Below are 27,735 nucleotides of genomic sequence, written 5' to 3'. Positions count from 1 at the left end.
TCCTCATCCTCATCAGCTGATAAGAATGAAACAGGCTGCACTTGTTGACTCTAGGACACAATATATAATTCATGTTTTCAAATCCCATCCATTTTAGAAATATGAACTTTTGTAATATGAATCATTTAAGCATTTAAGTTTTTAATTTTTGAAATTCAAAACTTAGATGAAAATAATGTAATACAGCATAGGTATGCTACAACAATGCTGTGTGATAACACATTAAAAATATGTATTATAACATCTGGAATATAATGAGTTCAATAATTCATTATTTTTATCAAGATGAATTTCTTATAATGAGACTTTTAGAAAGCAGGAATTACTACTTAAATTTGCCATATTTCACTTGAATTAATTTTGAATGAGTACATTTATCTCACTATTCTGCAGGACAATTTTATTGAAAAACTTGAGAAAGGTGTATTCTCTAGTGAATAAAATCTAATATTTTGACACAGAGAAGCTATTTTTATAACTATGTATGATATATGTATCAGTATAATTCCTAAAATATATATCCATTTACTATCTTGACATTTAGATTATAATGCATCAAGTGCCCTGATTTTGCACTGTCATAGCTCACAAATGCAATTAGTTCAAGTCCTAACAGAGTCAGCAAACTGGTAAAGTAAGTATTGCACAAATAACAATTAAAGAAGTCAATAGATAAAAGAATAGCTCATTCAACCCTTACGTTCAAAGCAAGAATAACTGTAATTCTTTAGATATGGCAAGATGATTGTGTGAATGGTTCAAAAGCTAAAGAGTTTTGTTGCTGCTTCAGAGATGTGAAATTTAGTTACCAGAACCCAGGTCAGGCATTTCACAGATGCCTCTAACTCCACCTACAAAGCAACCCTTACCCCATCACCACCCACACTATATATGAAAGTAAGAGTAAATAAGTCATGCAAAACGCCTAGCAACCTTTATACATTAGAAATGCTGGGACATATTCCTAATTAGATAGGAATAAATGGGAACATTTCTGAAAGGAAAAATTACAAAGCTATACAGAAAGAAAAATTAAAAAACTAAACAATAGCCGGGCGGTGGTGGCGCACGCCTTTAATCCCAGCACTCGGGAGGCAGAGCCAGGCGGACAGGCGGATCTCTGTGAGTTAGAGGCCAGCCTGGGCTACCAAGTGAGTTCCAGGAGAGGCGCAAAGCTACACAGAGAAACCCTGTCTCGAAAAAACAAAAAACAAAAAACAAACCAAAAAAAAGAAACAAAACAAAAAACCCCTAAACAATAGACTTCTCAACATCCTTGTCATTTTTACACATTTTAGTTTGTATCTATCTTATGCCTTTCAGAAATATTCCAAGGAAGAAAGCTCTTTTGTCTATAACCAGTCTTGAGATGGCAATCCCTTTCATAAATCAAAATAAATCTCCCTTTAATTTAAAAGTTGGAGTGCACTGTACAACTTTGCTTACCCACAAAGAAAAACTGATGTCAGTCGGTAAATTAGATCTATAAGGGGAGAAGCCAAGACTGAATTAATGTAAAATTTCCAAATACATAATTCTGTCTTTTGGTTTGCTGACACAAGGCCATTGGCTCACATTCAAGTCATGTTCTGTTTTAATGTGTATAAGTACCGTGATTAATTGGACTTTTCTCCTTAGTTCTTCCCCTAAACTGTGTTTTACCTTCCTTGGCCACAATTTTCATTAAGTTCTAAATTCTTCATGTGCTCACAAAGATATTTAATTGATTAATCGGTCACAACACATTTCAAAATGAGCATAACACTTTCTAAGATTTGGTTATCCAAGGTAAATTTTGACACAGCTTAGTCAATAAAACATCCCCTTCCACTTCACTCTTTTAACACTAGTACTGGATTTCTTACATAATTTTTCTGATTCCAGATTTCCTTTTCAATTCATCAACACAGAAGCTAGACTGATATTATTATCTACATTTTCTTACCTGTACTATTTTCATTATGCTTGGATTAAGTATATTTTATTTCTGTGCCTTTGTGTTCTGTCTAGTCAGTCTATCCCTCACATCCAGATAAATCACACTCCTATAATAAAACACAGTCTCAAATGTCACTATTCAATTAGCACATCATTGTGCTTCCCACTTCTAAAGTTACATGTGTGAATCTTTGGCCCGTCTCCCAGAGACCTTCATCATAAGAATCAAATTATTAACTTCTTAGTCAGTCTTAACTTCTCCTCTTTCAAAGTCACACTTCACAAGTGGTTTTGACTATTAAATAGATACCAGTACATTGGCAGTTCTTCTCAGTCATGGAGTCTCACACATTCTACCTTCTTTGATTATTGATTGCTGCCCATTCATTTACAAACTCCACGAGGAATGCACACAAACTTCACCAAGTGTCAGCTGTTGCTGACCACTGATGAGCCTACATTCTAAAGAGATACTGTAAATCTCTTTTTCCTCAAAGCATGGGGTCAGTCGAAGAAGGGAATCTTTTGTTGTAATTCTAGTTAGAGAAGCGTGACTGGTAATGGCTGAGTGAGCACATAAATACTCCCCGTTTGTCTCAATGAGGTGAGGGAGGGCTGTGAAGAAAGAGCAGTGCTGATCCACAGGGCCCATGCCATACCTAGTTGATGCCCTCTGTTTCCTAAAGTACACATGACAGTGTGTCCATGCCAAAGCACTCACTGAGTTGGGGATAAACATTTATTTCTTAAAAAAATACTATTAAGCTCAAGATAAAATTCTATGTTTCCACTGATTACCTATCTTAGCATATAGCAAAGAGTATAAGGCAATTATGTGTCAGTCGCCACCTGTCCTTGTTGAAAGGGTCTATGAAACAATTAATTAAAGGTTTACATATGCTCTCACATGAACTTATATGAAGCAATGTCAGTAATCTGCTATATTGTTGGTAGCAGCATCCACAGTTATCCTTGTCAGGTGATGAGATCCAGAAATATGAAGCCACAGACCAGGAAGGTGACTGAGCCTGAATCTGATTCACAGAAGATGGTATGGTGGAACATGTCTGTGTTGCATGAAATATGACACAGCAAATGTATGAAAAAGCACATATACTGTGTGAATATATACAGTATAATCAATAAATTAACTACAGAGATAAAAATATGAAGACTTATACAGAGTCCAGAAACACCCCATCATGTTGTTTCCATGCTCGGAAAGGGACTGATCATTATGCAGTATATTTTTAAGGAAAACATAAGTCTAGCCATGTGTGATTAATCATGACCACCAGCAATGAGTAGATTTTCATGTGGGAAAGGAACTAGAAACCGCTAAATGTGTTATCTCTTGGGGATGAGAAATTTCAATCATAGGTAATGAAAACATATACCTTAAGAAAAAATTGGACTTCATAGTATACATAAATGGTAATCTCAAACAACACATATAAGTTGTTGTTAGGAAAAATAAAACTATTTCCTATCTGATCTGGATGGTGAAAAGTGTAGTGCGGTGAGCAGAAATGCCAACGCTAGTGCTTTGCGCAGGAAACTAACAGTCTATTTATGGAATTCCTACACTTCTCTTGTATTGAAGGATTGTTAACAGTTCAGATTCAAATGGACATTTTTTTTTCTAGAAATGTGGGAGCAGGCCAGAAGCATAAAACGGGGGCTGGCAGAATCAGGAAATGTGATGTCCATTCAGAGCTTAAGGAAGGAGCTGGTGGAGGGCCATGAGAGCAAAGTGTGCAGGCCTGGAGAGATTCCCGAAAGTAGCGTCAGAAACCAGAGAGACAGGCACCGTATGGAAATTATACTGAGGGGGATAAAACTGCTGTTAACAGCAAATAATCATGATCATTGTTTTTTAAATGATCTTACTATTTTGTTTTAGAACAAGAGGCAAATATTACTAGGAAATAGTTATGAAGACAAAGCATGTGTTCCCATGCAAATAAATCTGGCTATAACTTCCCCAGGAGTCATCCAGTTATTTACAGCAGATCTCCACAAAGCCAATGCATTTTTCCACTACCAGAACTCTGCTGTTGATGGTACTTGTCATTGTCATGACAACTCTCACTGTCATTTCCTACTCTATCCATCCTGCCAGTGGCCATTCTGCTAGTTCTACTCTGCTCGCCATATCTGCCAGAGGAAAAGCACATTGCTTTCAGACGAAAGTGCTGCTGATTTCTTTACTTTCCCTGCTGTATGAGTTCCCTCTATATCACCTAGTGGAGCTCCTGGGGGTTTTGAAGTGCAGTTTTCTGAAGAAATGTTTCCAGGGAAGAGAACAACCATCTAATTTGGATTATGATCTACTCAGAGTAAAAGTGACATATTTATGACTAATATGTCCTCCTGCCTAAAACAGTTAACTATAACTCTTCTGTGGGCATATGTACTACTAGTTGTGAACTGTCACGCCCTATTATAATCCCTCTGTTGCTCCTAGGCTAGGCTGGTTGAAATGAGTTGTCTGAAAGTGGCTGGGAAGAGAAAAATGCCATAAGGACAAACTGAAGCAGAATTTCAGGCAAGTCAGCAGTTGTGGAGTGGTGGGAAACTAGCCAACTGAGCAGGCAGGAACAGACAGCACGGGCTGCTGAAGCAAATTCATCAGGCAGATATGCCATGAAGAGGCAGAGGCTTGAAGGTGCCAGTTCCCACAAGTAGCTATTATTTGCCACAAGCAAAAATACCGCCATCCCATGCACATCTCTGGAAAGGATGGCAAGTTTTTGTTTTTTTGTTTTTTGTTTTGTTTTTTTCTGAGAGTTTCAGTCATATTTGTGCATAAAGATGGAGTATACATAAAATCAAATGACATAAAGATACAAACATACATATATCCACCTAGACACATATAATTAATTATATGTAGAAAAATCCAGATACAAAGGACATTAATACAAGGGCAATTCTAACATTTTAACTGCAGGTAAACATCTCCTGTTCTCCATTTTCATAGGCAAAGTATCACATTAGTTTACCTTCTATTCATCTGCCACATTCAGCACATACATTAAATGTTTAGTTGTATGCTCTGTGAGTGTTCTGACACTCCAGCAACAATTTACCACAATATGAGTGCCTTTGGACACATTGAAAATATTACATCAATGAGTCAGGTGACCTGTATCCTTTCTTCTGGAGATTTGAGGGGGGATTGCTATGCACCTTCCAGCTTCTGGAGGCTGCTTGCATTCCTTAGTGCATGGCTTTCCATCTTCAAAGGCCACAATAACCATTTCCTATTTCTTAGGCTGTCATCTGACAGGGACATCTTTGCCTCCCTTTTTCACACTGAAGGACTTTGTTAATTCCCTGTGATTTTGCATGAAACTCAGAAAACCATCCCCATCTTCAAGTCAGATTGTTAGCAACATTCAGCCCATTGAGATCAGCTTTACTTTTGATGTTACCTAACACAATACTTTCAGAGGTTCCAGAATTGACGACATAGACATCTTTGTATATCAGTGTTCTCTTTTACACTGTCAGACTCTGTCTTATCAAGACAGATCTCCATGGCAAAAGCAGATGTGTTCTATCCTCTGAGGTGCTCAAAAGTACTCAACCCATGAGAGTATCAACTCAAACCCAGAGCTGCTTTCAGGTCTCAGTGTCGGCATCATCTAAATCAGGTGTATCGTGGTTCTGAATAGGATATACTCTGAGGCACGGTTTTTCTCCATCTCTGAACATATACTATTCAATCAGCATTTTATTTGTCCCAACAGCACAACAATGATGTGGAGGTATAGCTTAATATTCCTTCCCAACAGAAATAAAAATGGGGAGGCAGAAAGAAAGTCACCAGTCTGAAGACATTTTGAAAGCCAGCTGAAGTGTTCTGCTTGGTTTTAATGCCTGAGAATTACCTACAGTGACACTGACTCTTTCTTTGAACTGAAAGCCCTGTTGTACCCATGGAATCTGCATTTTCAGTCCACTGCACCAAGCACATTCCAGTTGAGTGTTTACAGAGGCATAGTTCTTGTTTGGAAACACTGAGTGGGGCATCTTCTTTCATTTTGTTCTCCTTCTATCTCCTGTAGTTCAGGAAGGTAATATTTCTGCTGGTATATATTCTCAACAACCGTGTCTCCTGTGTATGTCACAGGCTTCATCCAACTCCTCTCTAAATGTCCTCTACAGATCTTTCCTAGATTCTGAGCCTCAATTTTGGCTTCTGCCACAATGACTGAAGTGATTCATGAATTGTATCTCTAAATCTCTCTAAAGAATTGTTTGTGGTCCTTAATACTTAATAATTTGTAATGAGATCAGAAAAAAAAATTCCAGCAAGTTTTGCTGTTGTTTGAAATGAGTTTGCATGTGTACGCATGTGTTCGCGTGTGTGTGTGTGTGTGTGTGTGTGTGTGTGTGTGTGTGTGTGTATGGGGGGGTATGGTGCATGTAATAGTGCATGTAGAAGTAGTAGTAGTGTATGTGTCTGTGTGTGTGTGTTGCATATGTGTGTGTCTGTGTGTCTGTGTTGCATATGTGTGTGTGTGTGTGTGTGTGTATGTGTGTGTGTGTGTGTGTGTGTGTGTGTGTGTGTATAAAGGCACAAATGCCTGTAGCTGTATATCCCTGAACTGGCAGGTGTATACATATGTGTGTATACAGGACACAATGTGGTGGTGTTTGTAAGGAGCCAGCCGCCCATCTTGTTTTTGGAGACATGCTTTCTCACCTCCTGGAGCTCACCAAGCCTAAGTTAGCAGGCCCAGAGGTTCCTCCTGTCTCCATCACTGAAGCAGTAGAATTACACAAACATTCCACATGCCTAACTTTTTTTTTTTAATGTGAGTTCTGGTGATCAAATCTAGGCCCTTATGCACACATGGCAGGCACTTACTGATTGGGTCATGTCCCCAACCCATCGGTTAGTTCTTACTTCCTGTTTCCTTAAGGCAAGCTTTTCTAATTGCATTCAAAGACCCTCTAAATTTTAGTTGACAGTGAATTTCTTAAAACTGTAAGTAACATTAAAAGTTCTACCTTACACCTAAGTCCGGAAAATAACTGCATTAAGTTTCCGATTAAGTAAAGCAGAGACTCTTTACCTCTCAACTTCCATATTCATGCTCTTTATTTCCTGTGAGTCCTAGTTATCATATTCCATCAGTAATTTGCTTATTATGTTGTATATGTTGTGTAAGGCATGAATCTTTTCTCTCCTATGAGCCTTACTTACTTACCTCTGAAGTTCCTACAGTCAATGACACCGTGTGTCTTCTAATAGTTCACAAGTAAAATAAACTTTTTCTCTGACATATTTCTCAAAATTCTTCTAGATTTTAACCACTGATGATTCCAACACCATTTTCAAAATACATTTTATAGTAATACTTCACTTCCAAGTACTAAAACCACTATTTTTCTCACACTGCTGTGAGAATAAATTATCACAGATGTAGTGGCTTTAAGCAAATCAAATGTATTGTTTTCCATTTTTGGATATCAGAAGTCTGAAATGAGTTGTCTGTGATCTTTTTGAGGGATATAGGAGATATTCCATTTCATGTCATTTTCTATTTCTAGAAATTTCCCAATACATCACCTTGCTACTCTTCCATCTTCCTTTAAAGGGAGCTGGAGTCTTCTTTATATCACCTCACATGACACACAATCTTCTCCACTTTTACTCCATAGAAAAGAAACTTGAGCTTTGGTGTGCCCACCCACGTGATCTAGGATCATTCCTAAATATTAAGTTTGACTGATACATGTCTATAATGTTGAATATTGCATGTGATTCTAGCTCCCCTTGGACATGTAACAGCACACTCATGGATTCCAGGGATTTCTGCAAATACATATTGAGGGTAGAGCATATGACCTGATTATTAGTCTACTACAGAGATTGCTCTAATCAATGAATTAATTGCATGGTTGCTAGAGTTATACCATACTGTATTTATACTGTTATGATCAAGAAAATGGACCAGAAATATTCAGTGAATAAATAAGTGGAAAAAAGTGGGATAGAAATCAAGTTAATGTGTAGATTCTCTAAGTACAAAAATACAAGTTTGATGCACATTTTTTTTTTTCGAGACAGGGTTTCTCTGTGTAGCTTTGCGCCTTTCCTGGAACTCACTTGGTAGCCCAGGCTGGCCTCGAACTCACAGAGATCCGCCTGGCTCTGCCTCCCGAGTGCTGGGATTAAAGGCGTGCGCCACCACCGCCCCGCCAAAAATACAAGTTTGACTTTCATAGTTATAATGACATCAAACATTAAAACAGAAAGTCACTCTTAGTTATTACAATATTAAACTGTTTCCTTATAATTCCTTAACTGATTTCATATACAGCTAAATTAAAAATAAGTTTCAATCTGTTTGTGAAATGCTGTGAAAGACAATGTTTTAAATATGAAGATTTAAAAATATTTCCTTAGGCAAATGTACATGAAATTCATAAATTGAAATGTATGTTCCTTAAATATGCAATGGCAAATTAAATGTTAAACAGAGGATTCTGGGAAAGATTATACTAATAACTCTTGTAACTAAACAAATCCCTGGACACGGGAAGTGCCAAAATGGAGAATGAAAGCCTGTGTTCTCCAATTAACTTTGGTCAAATTCCTTTAGTATTCTTTTTTAAATGATGCTGCTGATCTTAACAATTAAAATGGAGGCTAGATATTAGTTATGTGATGATAGGTTTGGATGCAGAGGTGATCTCATAGCTAGGGGAGGTGTGGTTTCCACTAAGCCTATCAGACCTCTTTTCAATAACTCAATAAGCGTTCCCACTCCTTCTTCTAAGCCTCCTCCAGGGGATTTGACGATACCGCCTTCTCTCCACTGAGCTGCTTACAGTAGCTCTAGGAAAAGGTGTGCTGTACGGTAACTAAAAGCAGCTAGCAGCTAGCATCACAAGTAAAACTCAGAGAGACATGTTGGATGAAGGGCAAAAAATTGAGTTACCCCTGAATGAAGAAACTTCAACTTTCCTCATAAGTATTAATGTGCGAGGCACAAGTTTCAACAGAGGGCTATATACACAAAGAATCATGTCAGCACTAACAAATACTAGAGATGAACAAGAAAGCAGCTACCTACTTCATGATGAGTTGGGTAGAGAAGGCATAAAGTTTAAGAGATGAAGAGGGGAGGCAAGAAACCATTGTTAGTTGAAAGACATTTCTGACAAAATGAAAAAAAGTAAATTCTTCAAGTGATAGCAGGAAATTATGAGATGGTACTGTAGTTTTCTATAATTAAATGTCTTAATATAGCTGCACTAAAAGTAATCTCAATATGTGATAACATTAGAGTCATCATCTCTACTCTTTTGCAGAAGGCATGTCAGCACAGTGTTACATAAACTGATAAGCAAGGGAGAGCTCCATGTCTAGGCAGAGTTCATGGACCAGGCAGCATGTTCTCTCAAGCCCTCTGGCTTCTACTTTTCTTTATTTTTTTTCCAGCACAATATTTTTATTGATTATTTAGAAATTTCATATCAAACACCCAGATTCCACTCACTTCCCATTTCTCTCAGGTCTGCCTGCTACCCTTGTGACCTCCCCATTGCAAAAAGAAGGAGAAGAAGAGGAAGAAGAGGAAGAAAAGAAAGAAAGAAAGACAGAAAGAAAGAAAACGAACTAACACAAGTCCAATTTGTGTTGCACACATATGCACTGGAGCATGATCAGACTCCCAGTAGCCAGGCCCTTAAAAAAATAAAAAACTGAAGCCTTCTCCATCGGCACCCTGACAGAAGCCCTCAACTGTGCAATTCAGCATCCTTATAACAATTTTAAGAGTTCTCTTCAATGGTTTCCTGTCTAGGCTGATGCTTTTTATTGTCAGGGGCGTTGTCACAGGAGCTTTCTATGTCTCTCTTTCTCGGCTTGCATCTGCAGTCATCAACACCACTGCAAAAGTAGCTTCTGTGTCCTTTACAGCAAGCAGTAGCACAGATCATGGACTTCCACATGGTTTCTGCTGACAGTTTCTCCTTTCTTTTTCTTTCTTTCTTTCTTTCTTTCTTTCTTTCTTTTTCTTTCTTTCTTTCTTTCTTTCTTTCTTTCTTTCTTTCTTTCTTTCTTTCTTTCTTTCTTTCTTCCTTCCTTCTTTCCTCTCTCTTTCTCTCTCTGCTTCCTTCCTTTCTTTTTTCCTAACTTCTTTCTTTCCTTATTTATTTATGAAGGAACTAGTGAAAGAAACCCTAAAGCATTTTTCTAATCCAAAGAATATATACAACCATGTTGGGGCCTCTGTGGTTCCATGCAGGATATACCATGTTTCAAGCTTTCGCTCCAACTTAAACCACCAATAACTGCAAAAAACAGGCTTGCACCTGGACACTGTCTGTCCTGAAGACAAACTGACAACATCTTTATTGTACAGGAAACTGCTCAGCAATCTTCTCTTTCCTTTTATATTGCTTTTGGTGTTCTCTGCACAGATGGGAGCTAATCCTGGAAAGTCTCTCTCCCACTCTCAAGTTCTCTCCTGTACACCCACCTAGACCAAGCCGCAGTTTCTTTCCTCTGACATTCCCCCATCTCTCAGGCTGAGTCCTCCACAAGCTATTGATGAGCTGAACCAGTCAACGGCCTGGATGAGTGAGAAGCAGGAATTGAAGAGAGGAGTCTCACATGAACATCAATGCAACCTGCTCCACATTTAAAATTTTGTTATTGTGCTATAAGTTTTGTCTTTTGCTTCTTCTTCTTCAAAAAAAAATATGCCTTGAAAGGAAGTGTGATGCTACTCCTTAAAGTTTGCATTCCACAGCCACTCCTAAGGTGAAATGAGACTAGTTTGGGGCAACATTGTAAACACAATGGTTTGAAAGATAACACTAACTAATCTGAAGTTATGTTATCTTCAGTTTCTATGTTAAAAAGAATTTTATACTATAAATCTTAGACACGCAAAGTTTCTTTCTTTTAGGTAAAATTCAAACTGACCATTAGAGGAAATTATTTTTCCATCATGTCAGAATAGATATCAGAACTGTAATTATCCATTCCTAAATGATGACCTCTGTCAGCTGAGAGGAGTCAGTTTTCCACAAGCAATCTATATAAGAGCAACAAAGTGTACTCAGCAGGTTGTATGTATATCTACATACATGTGTGGATATATGTCTATGTGCATGCACATGTATGTAAAAATAATTAAAGAAGATGTTATAAATTTGACAGATAGTGGGGGCAGGAATACTAGAGGAGTTGGGGGGTATGAAGATGATGTAAATACTGTATTCGTTTATAAAATTCTCAAATATTAATAAATCTAAATTGTTAAAGAAAGTTAGAAACTTTCAAAGTAGTTAAGTGAATATTCATTCACTCTGCAGGAGAATAAAGTTGTACCAAATAATTAAGACAACATTAAATGCAAAGCTATTTCAACTTAATAGTACATTTCATCTACTGTGAATAGAGATATTTTTGAAATGCTTGGTTTAAAACTCTCCACCACAGTGTACTCTTTGCAATGCCTTTGAAGTCAATCAGCATGCAATTTGAGGGAGAATAGGAATCAGCCAACTGTCCTAAGACTTTGAGCTCTTCAGATGAAAGGTGCTATTTAAGTACAAAGTATCATAATCATCCCGAAGTATTTAAAACTCTACTCACTTCAATGGGAATGACTAACTCAGCCTCACCTCTGTGGCAGTACTCCTTTAGCTAAGCTTCTTTAGTAGGATGTGTGTAACTTCTCTTGAGAATAGTATAGGAAAAAAATCATGAAAAGTGCAAGATTCTGTATGTTTACCCTTCTTGTTCTGAAAATAGCAGAAAAAAAAAACTTTCTTCATTAGAAAGCAAAGTAAAAGATTAGCAAAACATACATGTAACTGAGGGGAGGAAAGATTGCCTTCCATAGACATCTGACCTCTGGGATGTTTTCCTGCACTCTGATGGATTAAAGAGTCTCTGGGTAATGCCACTGGTCTTGGAGGTCCAACGGGATTGTTACGGCTTCACTGTTGAAGTTAGATTTTCTAGTGGCAAAGGAAACCACGCCAAGAAGGCATCTGGCTGTGAGGAAGCGTTATTCCTGGCTCCAAAGACTTTCTCAGGTTGAATTTACAAAATGTAGAATAGAGAAACAACATTCTTCACTTAAAGCAATTTAGCTGCCGTAGTTTCTCTTTGTATTTTTATTTTAAATGGTTTGCTTATGCAAAAATACCAAAAATATAAAATCTTTTTTAGAAGGATCTTTAAGTGTACTGATAAACCTAAGTCAAATTTTAGTCTGGTTCTCTCTGGCTCTAAGACCATTCTTTCTCCTGCCATTTCATGCCTGGGGTATCCATTCTTATAAATTTGATGTATATTGCTACAGTTTTAGTCAAGGCTTTATAAGTATTACTAGTTGTTTGACTTTATTCACTGCTTTGTTTAAGTAGTTTTAACGACACAACATGTTAAATGAGAACATAGTACAGTTCTCTAACAGTGCACATGTTTATATGTTTAATATGGTTTCTTGTTGAATTGGCTGTATCGTATCATATTTTACAACTTGTAGTTCTTAATGTTTTTCATGTCTAAGTACTTAGCTCTGGTATTTAAGTTTGTTTTATTGAGACAAGGTTTCTCTCTGTAGCCTTGACTGGCATGGAGTTTGCTATGTACCAGGCTGTCCTTGAACTCACAGATATCTACTTGCTTCTGCCTCCTTAGTGCTGGGATTAAATGTATGTGACACCACATCCACAGCCACTTAGCTCTGTTCATGGAAGCCAGAAACTCTATTTCTGATGTACACTCACCACTCAGGATGCAGGGAAAATTTCCCTGTGTTAATCCTCTCTGAATCCACTGGCCCTTCTTGAAGCTGCATGCTGTTTTTTGCAGACCCTAGAATTTGAACTAGTTGATTACGCCCTCATCCTGAAAGTAATTCTTATGCATGCTAGACTACTGTCCCAGGTGATTCATCCATGTTCTCAAGGCCTGAGTGACTGAATGCTGACACAGTCACCCAAAATAACCATCAGAGAACTAAAAAGTAAAGAACCATTAAAATGGGTAGGAAAAACAGAACACCTTCCTCAAAACGATTTCCCTGGTATTTTTATTGGCTGACTTCCTATCCTCCCTGTCCATGCACGAGTTCTGGTTAACTGATTTTCAGACATCACTGTGAATTCTAAAGCCTAGACACTAGGGCCAGCAGGAGCTACAGATGAAAGGGCTATTTATTTTATTTTTGAAATGATTAGAAAAGAAAGTCAGACCCTCAGATCTTAGGAAACAGAAACAATTTTGGAGCTGAGTGAAGACACAAAGTAGCAAAGTAGCAAGGAAAACATGAAAGCAGGAAGCCAGAAAGGAGAGGACCGGGGAACAAACCAATGGGAGTTAGAGTTCTGAAGCAGCCAAGGAAAACTTCATCCTCATTTTAGTGATGAAACACCAAGTACCCTTGCTCAGTGTTGTTAAATGTATCAATTATGCAACTCAGCTTCAAAACAGACTGCTCAAAGATTTCCCATGCATGTAATCTCCTGACAGTAATCTGAATACACAGGTATGGTTGCACCTAGGAAACATTGCACTCTGTGATCCTAAAAGCTGAACTGAAAATGTACCCATTTGTATACATATTGATGTGCTGTCTAGGTATATTCATATATGACTTATTGTATAACAGACATAAATGTGCACACACACACACACACACACACACACACACCACACACATACAAATCTTGTTAGCTTGGCAAATGTGATTCACTCCTAATAAATAAATGTGCACTCCGTTCAGTGTGTGGAAACCAAGTTTTTCAGACTTCAATATTAAAATTCAGATTTTAGATTGCAGAGCATAAGTCACCTGATCTTGTGGTTGTGTCTTCCTGGATATATTTTGTCACTATCATCATAAATAACTACAACTTCTCCTATAGTGGCTTGGGCCCAAGTAAGTAATCTAAACATAAGGACTAATTTTTCATATTTTGGTGCATACACAAAGACCACAAAGAGCAGAGATGGAGTGTGTATTTTGAAATTGTCTAGGACATTTGTTTTCCCAATAACATCAAAATATCCTCATTTTAGAGAACATTTAATCTGATTCATTTTTAATGATTTATTCATTTTCATTTCATGTACAATGACATTTTGCCTGCATGTATGTCTGGATAAAGGGGTCAGATACCCTGAAACTGGAGCTACAGTTGTGAGATGCCATGTGGGTGCTGGGAATTGAACCTGGGACCTCTGAAGAGCAACCAGTGCTCTTAACCACTGCACTGAGCCATCTTTCCAGCCCTGAGCTGATCCACTTGTAAAAAGAAATCTGGCTATGGGACAATTGAGATCTTTCAAATAACATTTAAAAAACTCAAATTCATAACTATATGTTGGTTAACTTATATTCAAACAATTCTGAACAATACTATCTTTATTTTTATAAAATAATGTAGTAAAAGATAAAATATTATAGATTATGTCTAAGGTAAATGGCATGAAAAATAATAAATAAAACCATACCTGGAGACCTTGCCTGGTCCTAAAGTTGGTGTTCCCCCCCCACACCCCCAACTGACCAAGATTCCAGTCCTAGAGCTGGTGAGTTAACCCTGCTACTTCACTTTAGTTCTACTTTGGTGGCAAGATGACTTACTTATACAGTACTTTATACCTAAAATCATGAAATCAACCTGAGGAACTCTTCCTTCCTCAGTTTCCCCAGCTCACCATGTAAGTCAAACTACCAAATAAAATTTAAAGCTAACTGACAGCTAAGGCAGATGGGCTCAGGACTGAAATGCTGTCCGAACATTCACAAATCCCTGCCCTCTGCCGATTCCCACACTGGCTCTCTCTCCTCAGCCACACCCTTTTATGGAAAGAGCTGCTGTTTGCTTTGCCACAGTGGCAAGGGCTTTGGTGATATATCTTCTGATATCATAAAACATTGCAGGTTCTCCTCTTATGGTCCTATTGTCTCTCCTCTGCTAACAGCAGATTCTCTTTTGCATTTACCCTCATTTATCCAGTAAAAACAGAAACCTAAGTCCATTGTTAGCTCAGTCTAGATTTCTGAGATTTTTTTTTCCTGAGGTGCCTTCTAACCGAGTTTCCCTGATGATAAAATATTGTATCAGACAGAAAGGATGTAGCTCCAACTGACACTTAGGTCCCACTATGACTTCTAAAACCCTGGGATAACAGAGAGATGCCACCACTTATGTTATGCCACAAGAAGCTAGCAGTGTAAGGGACATTGCTACGTTGGTAAAAAGTTCTGACCGATGTCACAATCTTTAGGAGAGGATACTTTGAAACCCAAGACATGATGCTCACGATCAACAAACTAATAATGCAAATACACTTATAAAACCCTTCCTCATGTAAACATTTTTAGTTATAGGTTATATTCAAAATTGTCAGTTACCCCCCCAAAAAAAAAACACATTTAAAAATACAGCACAAATAATATGCTAGAGAAAATAGTATACATGTTCATATCTTTTTGAAACATGCCAAATTAGTTTCATTAGGCTCATAAAATATCCGTGGTTTCCATGTGCAGTCTAAAGTTAATAAAACATATTCAAGAACCACAATCACACAGTGTTGTTATGAACTATTATAATATTTAAGGTTAATCCACATGACACATTTAATATCTGAATTATTTAACCAACATTATATGACATAATGTAAACAATCCTAAATTATATGTCAATTATCTTCAGAGTTATGAATATTTTGTTCCACAAAGCCCTATTTATATTAAGTTTCTATGTATGTAATTATTTTCTTTTGGGGTACTGGAGATTAAGGCCAGAGCCTCTCTTAAGCTAAGCAAACACACTCTACCACTTAGCTATCCTTCAGCACTCTACTTCTACAACATGAAATCATAGCTTCAAAGATTTTCCCTACATTCCATGTTTCTTGTTGCCTATTATAACTGGAGCAAAACAACACATACAAAGTGAGAAGCCTATCACCACATGTAAGTTACATGTTGTGTGTAATTTGAATGATTTTCATCAAGTAGAAAAAATTGGCTTCAGTTCATCAAATATCCATCAATGTGTACGGAATGATTTGTGGGTTTAAGAATATGATAATATATATTTGTAGTAATGAGGTTTATTTTTCATAAAATGAGCCAGTCAATATCACAGAATCCTTTAAACATTTGGTGAAACTTGACATAAGACGAATAATTTTATGATTACTAACTCCCACAGGCCTCACTTTTCTTTCCCTCAAACCTCTGAAAGATTTTCATGTTTTTTAAAGAAAATTAGGCTATTGTATAGAAGGATGCATTTCTCTTAAAAATAATAATTTTCGAAACAAATATATTTTCATTTTCAAGTTCTTAAAAATCATTTTGATGGATATATGTTATTGTATTACAATTGTCTTTTCAAGTTTAGTGAGATCCTACCTATAATTGATCTCCATATTATAGATTGTGTCTCAAATTACACATTTCAATACAATGGAATTCAATTTAGTTGTGTTTCTGATGACCACATAGAGTTCTGATTCATTTCTTGCCTGCTTAATGGTAGCTAAGATTCAAGATTTTTTCCAGAATTTGTGAAGCAAAAAGAAAGGGGGTTATAGATTGAATTTTTAAGCATAACTTGAAATTTCACTGAAAAATTTTAACATCTTAAGAAAAAATTGTACTATGAAAATAGAGAAGTAAAAGGAGGGGGTAAGAAAAAAAATTGAGAACAAGCTTCTACTTACCAGGTGTGAAATTATATCGTGCTGAAAATCCCATAGACTCCAACTCGCCATCAGCAAAAAATTTAATCCACAGAAATCTTCCACTAGATTTTATTACAGGTGGATTCTGTTGTCCACAAAACCTTCCGATTATTGGAGAAAAGCCAAAAGGTCCATCTCGAACTTCAATATGATCAAATTTGCACTCCCAAGATGGTTCAATTGAGTATTTTTCATCAAAGTAGAGTTCAATGCACTGCCTTGGGGCAGCTGTAGAAAACAAAAGACAGATTATATGTAGAAAGCAGTTTCTTAAATCTTGAGGCTGATTAACTGATTCTATGTCAGGTTCTATTTGTATACTGTTCAATAGAAGTCTGTAGAAGAGTCACATGGAAATACAAAGAAAGGAGATGCTTAGCAGTCTAGAGATATTTTCATTAAAGAACACCTAAAAGTTGGCCTTTAAAACTGATGACTTTGCACAATATGCTATTGTAACATGAAATGACTAAGATGGAGCCAACACCAGCTTAGCAATGCTATTTGTTAACTCATTTAGAAGGTGGAGGGTATAGTTCTCTCTTTTCTTATAAACTCCAGTGTTCAGTTTTAATGCCAGAAAGCACTCAGAAATTATCCTTCAGGCAGTTACGCAACCACTCAAGTAGTTACAACCAGGTGTCTTGATGAGATCCAAGTGCATATACAAGGTAATCATCGCAGAAATCCAATGTGATTTCATCATTCTCAACTTGAACTCCAGTAGTAGTCTCCCCAGCTGAACCACAGACCAATGCACTTGACAGATAAAGGCCTTGAGGAAGTCCTGCTTCCATGACCTCATCACCCCAGAGCCCCCAAACTCAAGGCACTTGGCGCATGTCTTGTTTCCTAACACAAAATGCCCTCTGCAGCTGGAGTACACTTGTTTTGCTCACTCTCTCCCCTGTCTAGACAACTACAGTTTAACCCTCTTTATTGAGTGAGGGTTTCATTTGCCTGTTTCCTACCATTTGCTTTTATTTCGCTTTTTCTATGCAAGTGATTGAAATCAGGGACTGACACATGATAGGGGAATGCTCCACAGCTAAGCCACATCTCCAGCTCTCCTAGACACTCTTGTTTAGAGGAAATCTTCTCTCAGTCTGTTCATTAAAGACAAGAACCTTATTTGTCTTCTTTTCTTGGTACTTAAGCACAATATACGCCATTGTGGTTTTTTTCAATATTATATTGAGTAAATTAAAAATTAGTTTGCCTTCATCAATGTTTCTATAGCTCTCTGAAAAACAGGAGAATCTGATAAGCCTAGCAACCATGTAAGTCACCACACTAGTACATATTTTAATATTCCTTCACTCTGTTCCCTTTCATGGCCAAAACAGTAGTAAAGGCAATTCCTGTAATACTCAGCCAGGATATCCATAACAGACATAACATTGTCTGGAATATCAGTACACAGGCCAGGAACCACTGCTTCCTTGAAGCCTCTGAGAAGAGCTTCCTTGCTATCTGACCTTCTGCATGGACTAACTCTTCCAAAATCTTTGGTACAGTAAAACTTGCTGCCTATGTGATCAGTAACCATTCTGAATATCTGCTATCCGGCTCCACTGTTTCTTAAATGTATATTGATCACCACCATTGATCACCTAAAAATTAAACTTGTACAGGCATGGATGCCAATGATTTATATAAAATGGAGATATGTGATAACTTAGAACTGGAGATTTTTGTAATAAAATATAAATTTACTGCTATCCAAGTCTAAAATTAAAAATCAATAGCAACGAGGTCAGCTTATGTTTAAAGATTTTTTCTCCAAAATAGTTTTAATTCTTATAAACATTCCTGACTCTTTGCCTACTGAAAAGAGAAATTTACAACTCAAGCCACATTTTTATCTGACATTAGTATATATTACAAAGGTTAACAGACAGAGGAGGTATGACAGAGTTGTGAAATTTCCATTCAATGCTTAAAACTTTTGAATTAAAAATATCTTTTAAAACTATCTGAGAAATTCTGTTTTCTACCCAGCTTATTACTCTACAAATATAAAGATAAGTGTTTAAGAATGAGGATCTGTTTACAAACATAGCTTTAAATGTATTACTTGAGTTCCTTATTACTCTACACTGTAAACTTGCTTGTAGATCTGCTCTTTAATAAGTTAGAGGGAGATTCAAGGGAACATAAAGTACTGCAGTGATTCAGGCATTTCTTCCTTCCTTCCTTCCTTCCTTCCTTCCTTCCTTCCTTTCTTTCTTTCTTTCTTTCTTTCTTTCATTCTTTCTTTTTTTTTTTTTTTTCCGAGACAGGGTTTCTCTGTGTAACAGTTCTGGTTCGTCCTGGAACTCACTCACTTTGCAGACCAGGCTGGCCTTGAACTCACTGCCTCCGCCTCTGGCAGAGTGCTGTGATTAAAGGCATGTGCCAACATCTCCTGGCTCTGGGCATTTTTTTTTAAGCTACAAATACTATATGGCTAAGGAGAGAAAAAAGTCAAAAGTACTGTCTTGTGCTATTTTACTTAGCATTCAGTATGTCATCTATCAATGTATATCCACCTGTATCCTCTACCAGGAAATAAAGAGCCATTGTGTGTAAAGAATATACTTATTCTTATCTTCATTTTTCTTGTGGCTTGTACTCTACCCAACACGGACAAATGCACCACTCTTTTCCAGCATAATGCCCTTATGCAGCTCCTGTAGAACATGTTACACACGCACAGTTGATTTTCCTTTTACCTAGCATGCTGAAATTAACTACCCATCAGCCCATGTAAGAAAGTTTCATGAGCTGAATTTTAGAAAATACCAAATAACTTGTTAAAAAGTGAATACTCTACCCAGAGTTGTTACCATAGATGCACAAATGGGTGGTTGCAGTGTGGGTTAACTGAATCTGTCAGGGTCCAGCTTCATAAACTCACTTTTTCTTCATCTTCACCTTGTTATATTCACAGACTCTCATTCTCCTTCCTCTAGCTGATGTTCAGCTGACACTCAAGTTTCTTCAGATTTCCATCGCTCTCAGCCTCTTGTGATATGGTGCCCATGCAAACTCATTTGATATACATGCCAGGTACCTCCCTAAACAGAAGGAGTGCTGATACCATCTGAAATCCACGAAAGGATATTGCTTTCCATGACTGTGAGCTTACCTGATTTTTTTAACCATATCTTGTCTTATCTTAAGCAACGAGGCCATTGATCAATCTCTCTTAGCTTTGTTTCTTGTTGCTATTATACAATAGTCTGGCAGAAGCAACAAGAATGAGAAAATGTTTAACTCAAATTTCCAAGTTAAATCCCTCATCGTGGGAGAACATCAAGGCAGCAGGAACCTGAAGCAACGAGTGACATTATACCCACAGGAGCAGAGAGCATAAACTAATGGCTCTTTGCTTTTGCAGTTGAGAGCCGTGCAGAGAAACAATGCCCTGTAAACAGTTCAAGCTAAACAACTGTCTCACTTATCCAGAGGGCCTAGTCCAGTACCATGGGGGCTCCTTAGCTATTGGTCCACAGTTCATGTGTTTCCACTAGTTTGGCTAGTTGTCTCTGTACTGCTTTCAATCATGGTCTTGATGTCTCTTGCTCTCTCTCATCGTTTGGACTCCTGGAGCTCCGTCTGGGAATTGGCCGTGGATCTCTGCATCTGCCTCCATCAGTCACTGGATGAGGATTCCATCATGGTGCATGAACCGGCTTTTTGGAACCTAGTGCCTATGGTGAGACACTTTGCAGCCTTGGTGCAGGGAGGAGGGGCTTGGACCTGCCTCAATTGAATGTACCAGGCTCTGCTGACACCCCATGGGAGACCTTGCCTTGGAGGAGGTGGGAATGGGGGGTTGGTTGGGTGGGAAGGCTTGGGGGTGGGAGGAGGGAGGACAGAGGAATCTGTGGTTGATATATAAAATGAATAGAAAATCTCTTAAAAAGAAAGAAAGAAAGAAAGCCCTCCACTCTCAGGATGGTCTTCTCACCTCAGTTTACCCACTTGTGAAAAATCCCTCACAGATATATCTACAAACTAACCTCACCTAGACAATCCTTCATTGAGACTGTCTTCCAGGAATTCTACATTGCATCAACAACTTAAAAAATGCTTTTTCTCTACTTTAAATTCATCTATTTTCTACTGATCAACTGATTTTTTTCTAGAGATAAAAATGTATAATTTTCCTCATTAAAAAAAAACCCACCAGTTTATTGCGCCTTCCCATGCCCTGCCCTACAAGTACTGTCTTCCCTCAATCTTCTACTGACTGAGAGGTGGTTCTCTCCATCACTGTGTTAATCACTGTGCTCATCCTAAAGTCACAAGCAGACTCTTGATTGCTTCATACAATAAACACATATGTGTGTTTGCCTCATTTTTTTTGTAACAACTGTCACTTGGAAAACCACTGATTCTTGAATCTCATCTACACCAGCTCCATAACATCTCTCCTTATTCCCTGATCATCTGAAGCTCCTTCTGAGAGCCCTCCAGGTCTCCCTGTTTTGTTCATTCCCAGCATGTTATGCCCCTGAAACATCCCCAGCCTCTCTTTATTCATGTTACTCCAGTGCACTGGGTGTTGCTGAAACATAGTGGAATGATTTCAAAATCAGATGGTGCCTGAACCTCTACTTCCAAAGAAATTGGCAACCTAAGGAAAGCCCAAGACATTTTTAATAAGTTGAAATATTAGTGTTCTAAATGCCTCCTTCTGATATTTTTATTCATATGAAATCCTCACTAACAATTTCTGTATTTATATCCTATAAATATGAAGAATCAGCATAGATCTCTCCATCAAACTAAAATTCCACACATTTATTCTCTCCAGGAGCTACCCATAAAATGTCAACAATGACGACATCAACGTTTTATAAATCCTGTTTTACCGTTTCCCACCCAATCATCTGAATCTCGGTTTCTTGAAGACATTTTGTTTCCTCCATTTGCTCTGTCACCCCTGCCAATATCGTTCCTTCAGGTTTTCTCTGTTTTATTTAGCTGTCTTCAGTAGCTCTTTGGTTGGCATTCTTTTCCTTCAGTTACTTTCCTACTAAAGTCTCACCTCATTAGTTCTCTGAATTCCTTCAGTGCTATTCCATTGCCTACAATTAACTTGTGAATGTCTATAGGTTTGACTCCTAGACTACAGATCTCCTTTTTAGGATCATCTCCCTCCTACCCATTCCTCTCTTGACCTGTGTAGAAGGCCAGGTATCGCCAGCTTACCACTTCTCTGCACTTCAGTACAAGGTGTTCTATAAAAAAGAGGACTACCACCTGGATACACATAAACAATGAAGGATAACATCATAGTTCTCTCTTCTTTTTCCTGCTCCAGTAATCTTAGGTAAACCTCAAAGCCCCTGATTGGCTCAAACTCCTCAAGCCACATTGACAGCACCATAAGGCTAGTATCTGGCAATTTTTGTGCAATGCTTGATAGGAAATCCATAAAAGTGTATGATTTAATCATACATTATCATTTTATTTTGTCCTTGATATAAATACAACTTATGAAAACTATCACATTCAAGGCTAGCGGTACTTGTAAAGGTACCAAAGTAATACACAAGAAAGCACAACTCACAGGAAACATGTCCTGTTTTGCTCTTTCAAATGTGATTATTTTTAGTTTCAGCAAGATGTTTAATTTCTATATGCCTCCGTTTTCTAATTACCAAAACGAAGACACCTTCCTATGAGTAAATATTTTTGGTAAATATTAAGTTCTTCAAAGTAGCCAGGAGGTAGTGGGGCATGCCTTTAATCCCAGCACTCGGGAGGCAGAGACAGGCAGATCTCTGTGAGTTCGAGGCCAGCCTGGTCTACAGAGCAAGTCCCAGGACAGGCTGCAAAGCTACACAGAGAAACCCTGTCTCAAAAAGAAAAAAAAAACTTCAAAAGTTTATAATATATTATTTTAACACACATAATTAATATCTAATACAAACTTGTTTAAAAAATAATAGCTGATTTCAAACAAGCAACTCAATATTTTCATCTTCTAGAGATCCAAACTGCCAGATGTCTGTTTGAGTTGGTTTGTTTTATCCTTTAAACATCAAACTTTATGTAGTTTAGGTTATTTTTGATAAAAGTTCCTACATTATGCAATGCAAGAGGAAGAGGATGATTCCTAACTTGTGGATGAAAATAAGAATAAAAAATCATTTCTAAACAGGATCTCTCAAAATCAGAGAAACAGAACCCAGAAGGTGTTGTTGTTGGTTTGCTTTGTTTTATTTTATTTATGTTTTTGAAAGATCTACCCTGTGGTCACAACCCTGGTTTATGGGGAGACATTATGCAGTCACGATTTTCTGTTACCGTAACTTAGTCTGTAGGTGTACATGGCATGGAGGGTACCAAGTTCTGGGTTATTTGGAACTAACACTTAAAATGTAGCCTTCCTTCATCATTGGGAGACATGTTCACATATTTTAAAAGCTTTCTCTATATTTAACTGAGAGGTGGCTCAAGGTTAAAAGAAATGGAAACTATTCAGAAGGGTGAACCTTTTTAAAAGTACTTTTTTTCCTTCAGGTTGAAAAAATGGATGAGAGCTCCATAAGTTACAACCTTGTCTGACCTGAAAATATGATCACCTCACTTGCAAATACACAAAAAGATTTTAAATGCCATTCAAATTAATGTTTAGAAAACACGATTGCAGATACAACTTTGCCATTCACATGGTTCTCTGTTGCTTGATAGTATTGAAGAAAACACTAACAAGCATACCAGCTATTATAATTAATAAACCAGTACAATATTAGTTTTCAGAATGTCACAAATTGGCATAGCACGTCAACTGCAGAATAATTCTGTTATTTTAGATTGCTGAAAAAGAAGCTTTTAGGTTGTGTGGTTGTTTCATTACCAGATATTTGTGTGTTCATAATCCATTTCTAATAATCTCAGAAATCAGTCTGATTCTGGATTCACAGTTATTTTGTAATGTCTGTTCACATCACACGTGCAAGGCCTGAGAAGGCCAGGCTTTGGCTTGCCTCCCTGGCTTGGTATCTCTCCTCTCTTACCTTCTATGATGTAGACACACTCTCGGTCAGGGGGGTACTTGCTGGGGTAATTGGGAGAGGTAAAGACACCCCCCTCTGCATGCTTTGTCCAAGTTCCACACTGCACTGACTTCTGTGTTTCCGAGGTGATTTGTTTTTCTATAAAATAAAACACATTTTTAAAAAGAACCATCATCCAATATTTTATAACACCAAAAATAGAGAGGATATTCTCATAATATCCATTAGTAAATTACTTTCAAGATAGTCTTTTAGTCAAGGCCAGTCTATTATACACTCTATGAGATGCCCAGCTATTCTGGAATGGGTATGGTAAAATAGGAAAATGCAAAATAATTAGACATCTCCATTAGCTTTTTTTTTTTTTTATCAACAAAAAATGAAAAACAAAACACACCTGTTCCTTTCTTGGTTGCTCCAGAGGAATGGAGGATGATTAAACTTGCTATAACTGAAACAGAAAAAGAACAATTATAAATTTAAAATTCACAACCAAAATGACCAAACCTTGTAAAACCATAAGACAAGTTACAGGTAAGATGATACCAAAATAGAATAATTTAATCATTGTTAATCCTTACAAAGGTGTCTCAGAACTTTGGAAATCTAATTCAAAATGTTCTAAGTAAAACGTGGGATTCTCATAAGGAAGTACTTCCTATTCAAAGCGGATGAGACCCAAACTCTTCAAAGCTATAAACAATGTTACACTCTGCAAATGTTACACAGACTGCAAGGAGGTCTCCAGATCTCTCTGCAGTAAAGGACCCCTTGCTAAGACCTCTGTCAGCTTCTGTAGAGAGAAAGGAGGACCATGAGTAGACAGTGGAAGGGAGACAGAAAGAGCCAAATCTCCATGGTCCACCCTAACACTCCTGCCAATAAGCTTGGAGTGTAGAATGTAAACGATTCTGCAAAACCTATGTGGGGGGGGGGGGGGCATGAGTGCAAGAGAAAACAGCAGATCAAAGTGGATTGGTTGGCGTTGAAACAGAACTCCAGGAAGGTTTTGTTTGTTTGTTTGTTTGTGCTAGTTTAGTTTTTGCTTGTTTGTTTAAAAAAAAAAAAAAAAAACTAACCCAATTACCAACTAGCCCTGAGTGTGACATTCTCCTGCTGCGAAATTCATCATTTCTAACCTGAACTGTGATTCTAAACTGGCTATCATCCAGTAGCAGACAACATTTTTGAAAAAGGGGATTTCTAGAAGCATCCATGGAGTCAGTTCAGGGTCAGAGACTCTGGTCTGCCACTGAACAGTAAGTCTGCAATGGTGTGAGGATCTAAACTTCTCTTTACTTCTTCCTTCACTCAGAAATGTCAAGAGAAACCTGAAACTAGAAAAGTGTTAAAAATGCATCTGGTCTTGGTAATAACTGACATTTCTTTAAATGAAACCATTTTGATTATTTATTTTGACCAATTACATAAAAGCTCTTCCTTTGCACATTTCCACCTGAAACTAATTTAGGGCATCTTACCTAAGGCAGGCCATTATTCTCAGAAAAATTGAGTCCTGACATTAAGTTTCCAGTAATTATCAACTGCACTACTTTATACTTTGGCCAGGTCATCCATCTACTCCTAAGATTCAAAGACTGATTGTGTGTGTGTGTGTGTGTGTGTGTGTGTGTGTGTGTGTGTGTGTGTAGATCTTTCCTAACTTGCTGTAATTTTGTAACTCCCTCCCCCACCACAGACACAAAGATGCTCCAGGCATATCAGTGTGTACATTTGGCCTTTTTACTCTGCTTTTCCTATTTTGATGGAATCACACAGAGGACCTGTATGATGCTGAACTCGTGAATTAAGATCTCTTAGTAGAGTGGCACACGTTTAGCCCGTCAGTCCTTGCTTCATAATATGACATTCCCACCACACATTTTCTGACATTGCCTTTAATGACTGACTTCTGAACCTGTTTGCCTCCACTCCTCTCCATCTCACCCCCACCCGTTACCACACTCTGAAGCAGAATCAGAGCTTTAGGGGCAGAGGCTGGGATGTACTCTACCCTAAACCCCTGGGTTCAGGTGTGCACCAGCTTACCTGAGGAATAGAAGGTGGGCCCGTGAACCGCTGAGCCCCACGAAGGAGAATTATTCCTTCTTACCCAGCAAAGATCAATCCTGCTACCTCCCTGTGTCGACCTGCATCCTCTCGGGGCCCCAGCATCTCCTGCACGTGTCTACTTTTTAACTACATGCTCCTCTGGACCACCCAGAGATCCTGCCTACAGAGAAACGGCTTTCCCTGACCAACTCTGAGGTCCAGCGCCACTCTGTGCGCCGCCCCCGCCAGGCTGTATGATGCTGCAGTACTGAAAGTTTACATCTGCCCCAGACTCCAAGGGACTGCGGGGTCTGGTTGGAGTGGTTGGCAGGGCTTTTCCCAGCGCATGGGGCCAAGAGGCGAGGTGGCAGCACCCCGGGAACGGACTGGCACTGCTGGAGAGGTACTCACTGTGAAACAAACTGCGTCCATAGATCATGTCTGTGCGTTACACCAGAGGCTCCGATCTCCACTAATTCCATTTAGAAACGGGGAGACTTCGTGGGTAGGGAGAGGATGGAGTCCAGAGATTTTAAATATGCAAACCACGGGCAAAATACAGTGGGGGGAAAGCGAGAGAGGAAAGAAAGCGATCGCGATCGGAACTGCTCTGTCTTCCGCCCTTGGCTGGCTCTCGCCCTCCTTTGCTCTCTCACCGCCTCGAAGCCAGCGTCTCCACCATGACGCTCTCATCACACCCGGGCGCCGACCGCCACCATCAGCACCGCCGCCGGCAGCACCCTCCTCCTCTGCATCATCGCCGCCGCCGCAGCTGTCAGGAGGACGCGGCGGGCAGTCGGCGCGCGGGCGGCGGCAGGCGCGGGGCGAGCCCCGGGGCGCCCAAAGCCGGGACCCGATCTGGACCCGGCGGCAGAAGGCGCAAGGCGGGGACTGGTCCGGACCGACGGCAACAACTGGGAGGGCGACAGCGAAGGCGGCGGCAGGGGCTTGCTCAGTCGCCGGTCTCATCCACCAGGAGCACCAGGTCCGAGCAGCGTCGCCGGGAGGATGTCCAGCCGCAGCCCTCCTCTCTCCAGCCTTTGGGGGTCTTCTGCTGAGGCATTGAAGGCAGGAGGCAGGGGTCCGTCATGGGCTCGGCAGGCTGCGCGCCACCTCTGCGATCTTGCAGGAAAAGGAACCTAAGGGTGGGCGTCTGGGGGCGGGGGAGGGCTCAAGGGTGGTGGAGGGGAACACGGGGGTGGTTAAAGGGGGAGGGGAAGGGAGGGAGAGGAAGATCAAGAATATGGCAGAGTTACCAAGTGAGCGCCTTAGTCATAGCTCCGGGTTGCATGACCCTCCAGGAAGCCCAAAGCCTGGGTGAGACTGGGCAGCTGAGCACCGCTGGTGCCCCCAGGGCTGGTGCGAGGCGCAATGGGGCGGCGGCGACAGCAAGGACATCACAGCGGCTTGGTTCGTGGGGGAGGGGGAGGGGGTGAGGACCAGGCTGGGCTCCTTCCCTCAGCCAGCTCTGGCAGAAGGGTCCAGAGCAGCTTCGCAAATTCCCCACTGCATCTCAGTGGAGGACGAAAGGCGTGGAAGGGGGAGGGGCCATCATGCGAAAATGCCCCTTCGAGTTTGGTTTATCACTTTTTAAAGATTTGAAATGACTGTCTCCCGTCCCTCCAATTGGAGCTTTCTAGTCCCCTCTTCTAGAGGGTGAAGACTTCACCTTTCAGCCGCTGGTCTAAGATCGGAAGCCCCGCGCTGGAAGAGAAAGGAAAGCGGTAAAAGTTTCATGATTAATCACCGGAGGAGATCCTCACCAGAATGCTACCAAACTGCTCCTGCAAAGACGCGGCCCCTTGAAATGTATCTTTCTCGGAAAAATACTCAAAACCGTCCAAAAGCAAACACGGATCACCCCACCCCAATACACACAAACGCGCGGGCACTGCTCGTCAAACTCCGAGGAGAGAGGAGTTGGTGGAAAAACAGCAGGAAGAACCCTAATTTGTAAAAATGCGAATAGATGAGTGT

At 39.3% G+C, this 27,735-nt stretch overlaps 1 protein-coding gene across 1 annotated transcript in view; it reads right to left on the bottom strand.

Moving 5' to 3' along the window:
• The window catches only part of Neto1 (neuropilin and tolloid like 1), a 129,119-nt gene extending 102,922 nt beyond the window's left edge, over nucleotides 1-26,197 (bottom strand). Inside the window, exons 1-4 of the mRNA XM_059246249.1 lie at nucleotides 26,170-26,197; nucleotides 24,104-24,157; nucleotides 23,707-23,844; nucleotides 16,670-16,918 (exon numbers count right to left, since the gene is read on the bottom strand). Of these exons, the coding sequence (XP_059102232.1) occupies nucleotides 16,670-16,918; nucleotides 23,707-23,844; nucleotides 24,104-24,157; nucleotides 26,170-26,197 (469 nt within the window). The remainder of the gene's footprint in view (nucleotides 1-16,669; nucleotides 16,919-23,706; nucleotides 23,845-24,103; nucleotides 24,158-26,169) is intronic.
• Between the last annotated feature and the right edge of the window lie 1,538 nt (nucleotides 26,198-27,735).

This window comes from Peromyscus eremicus, chromosome 19, assembly GCF_949786415.1.
Source record: "Peromyscus eremicus chromosome 19, PerEre_H2_v1, whole genome shotgun sequence".
Taxonomy (NCBI): Eukaryota; Metazoa; Chordata; class Mammalia; order Rodentia; family Cricetidae; genus Peromyscus; species Peromyscus eremicus.
Note: the sequence above shows the minus strand (reverse complement) of the source record. Positions and strands in the feature narration are given on the sequence as shown.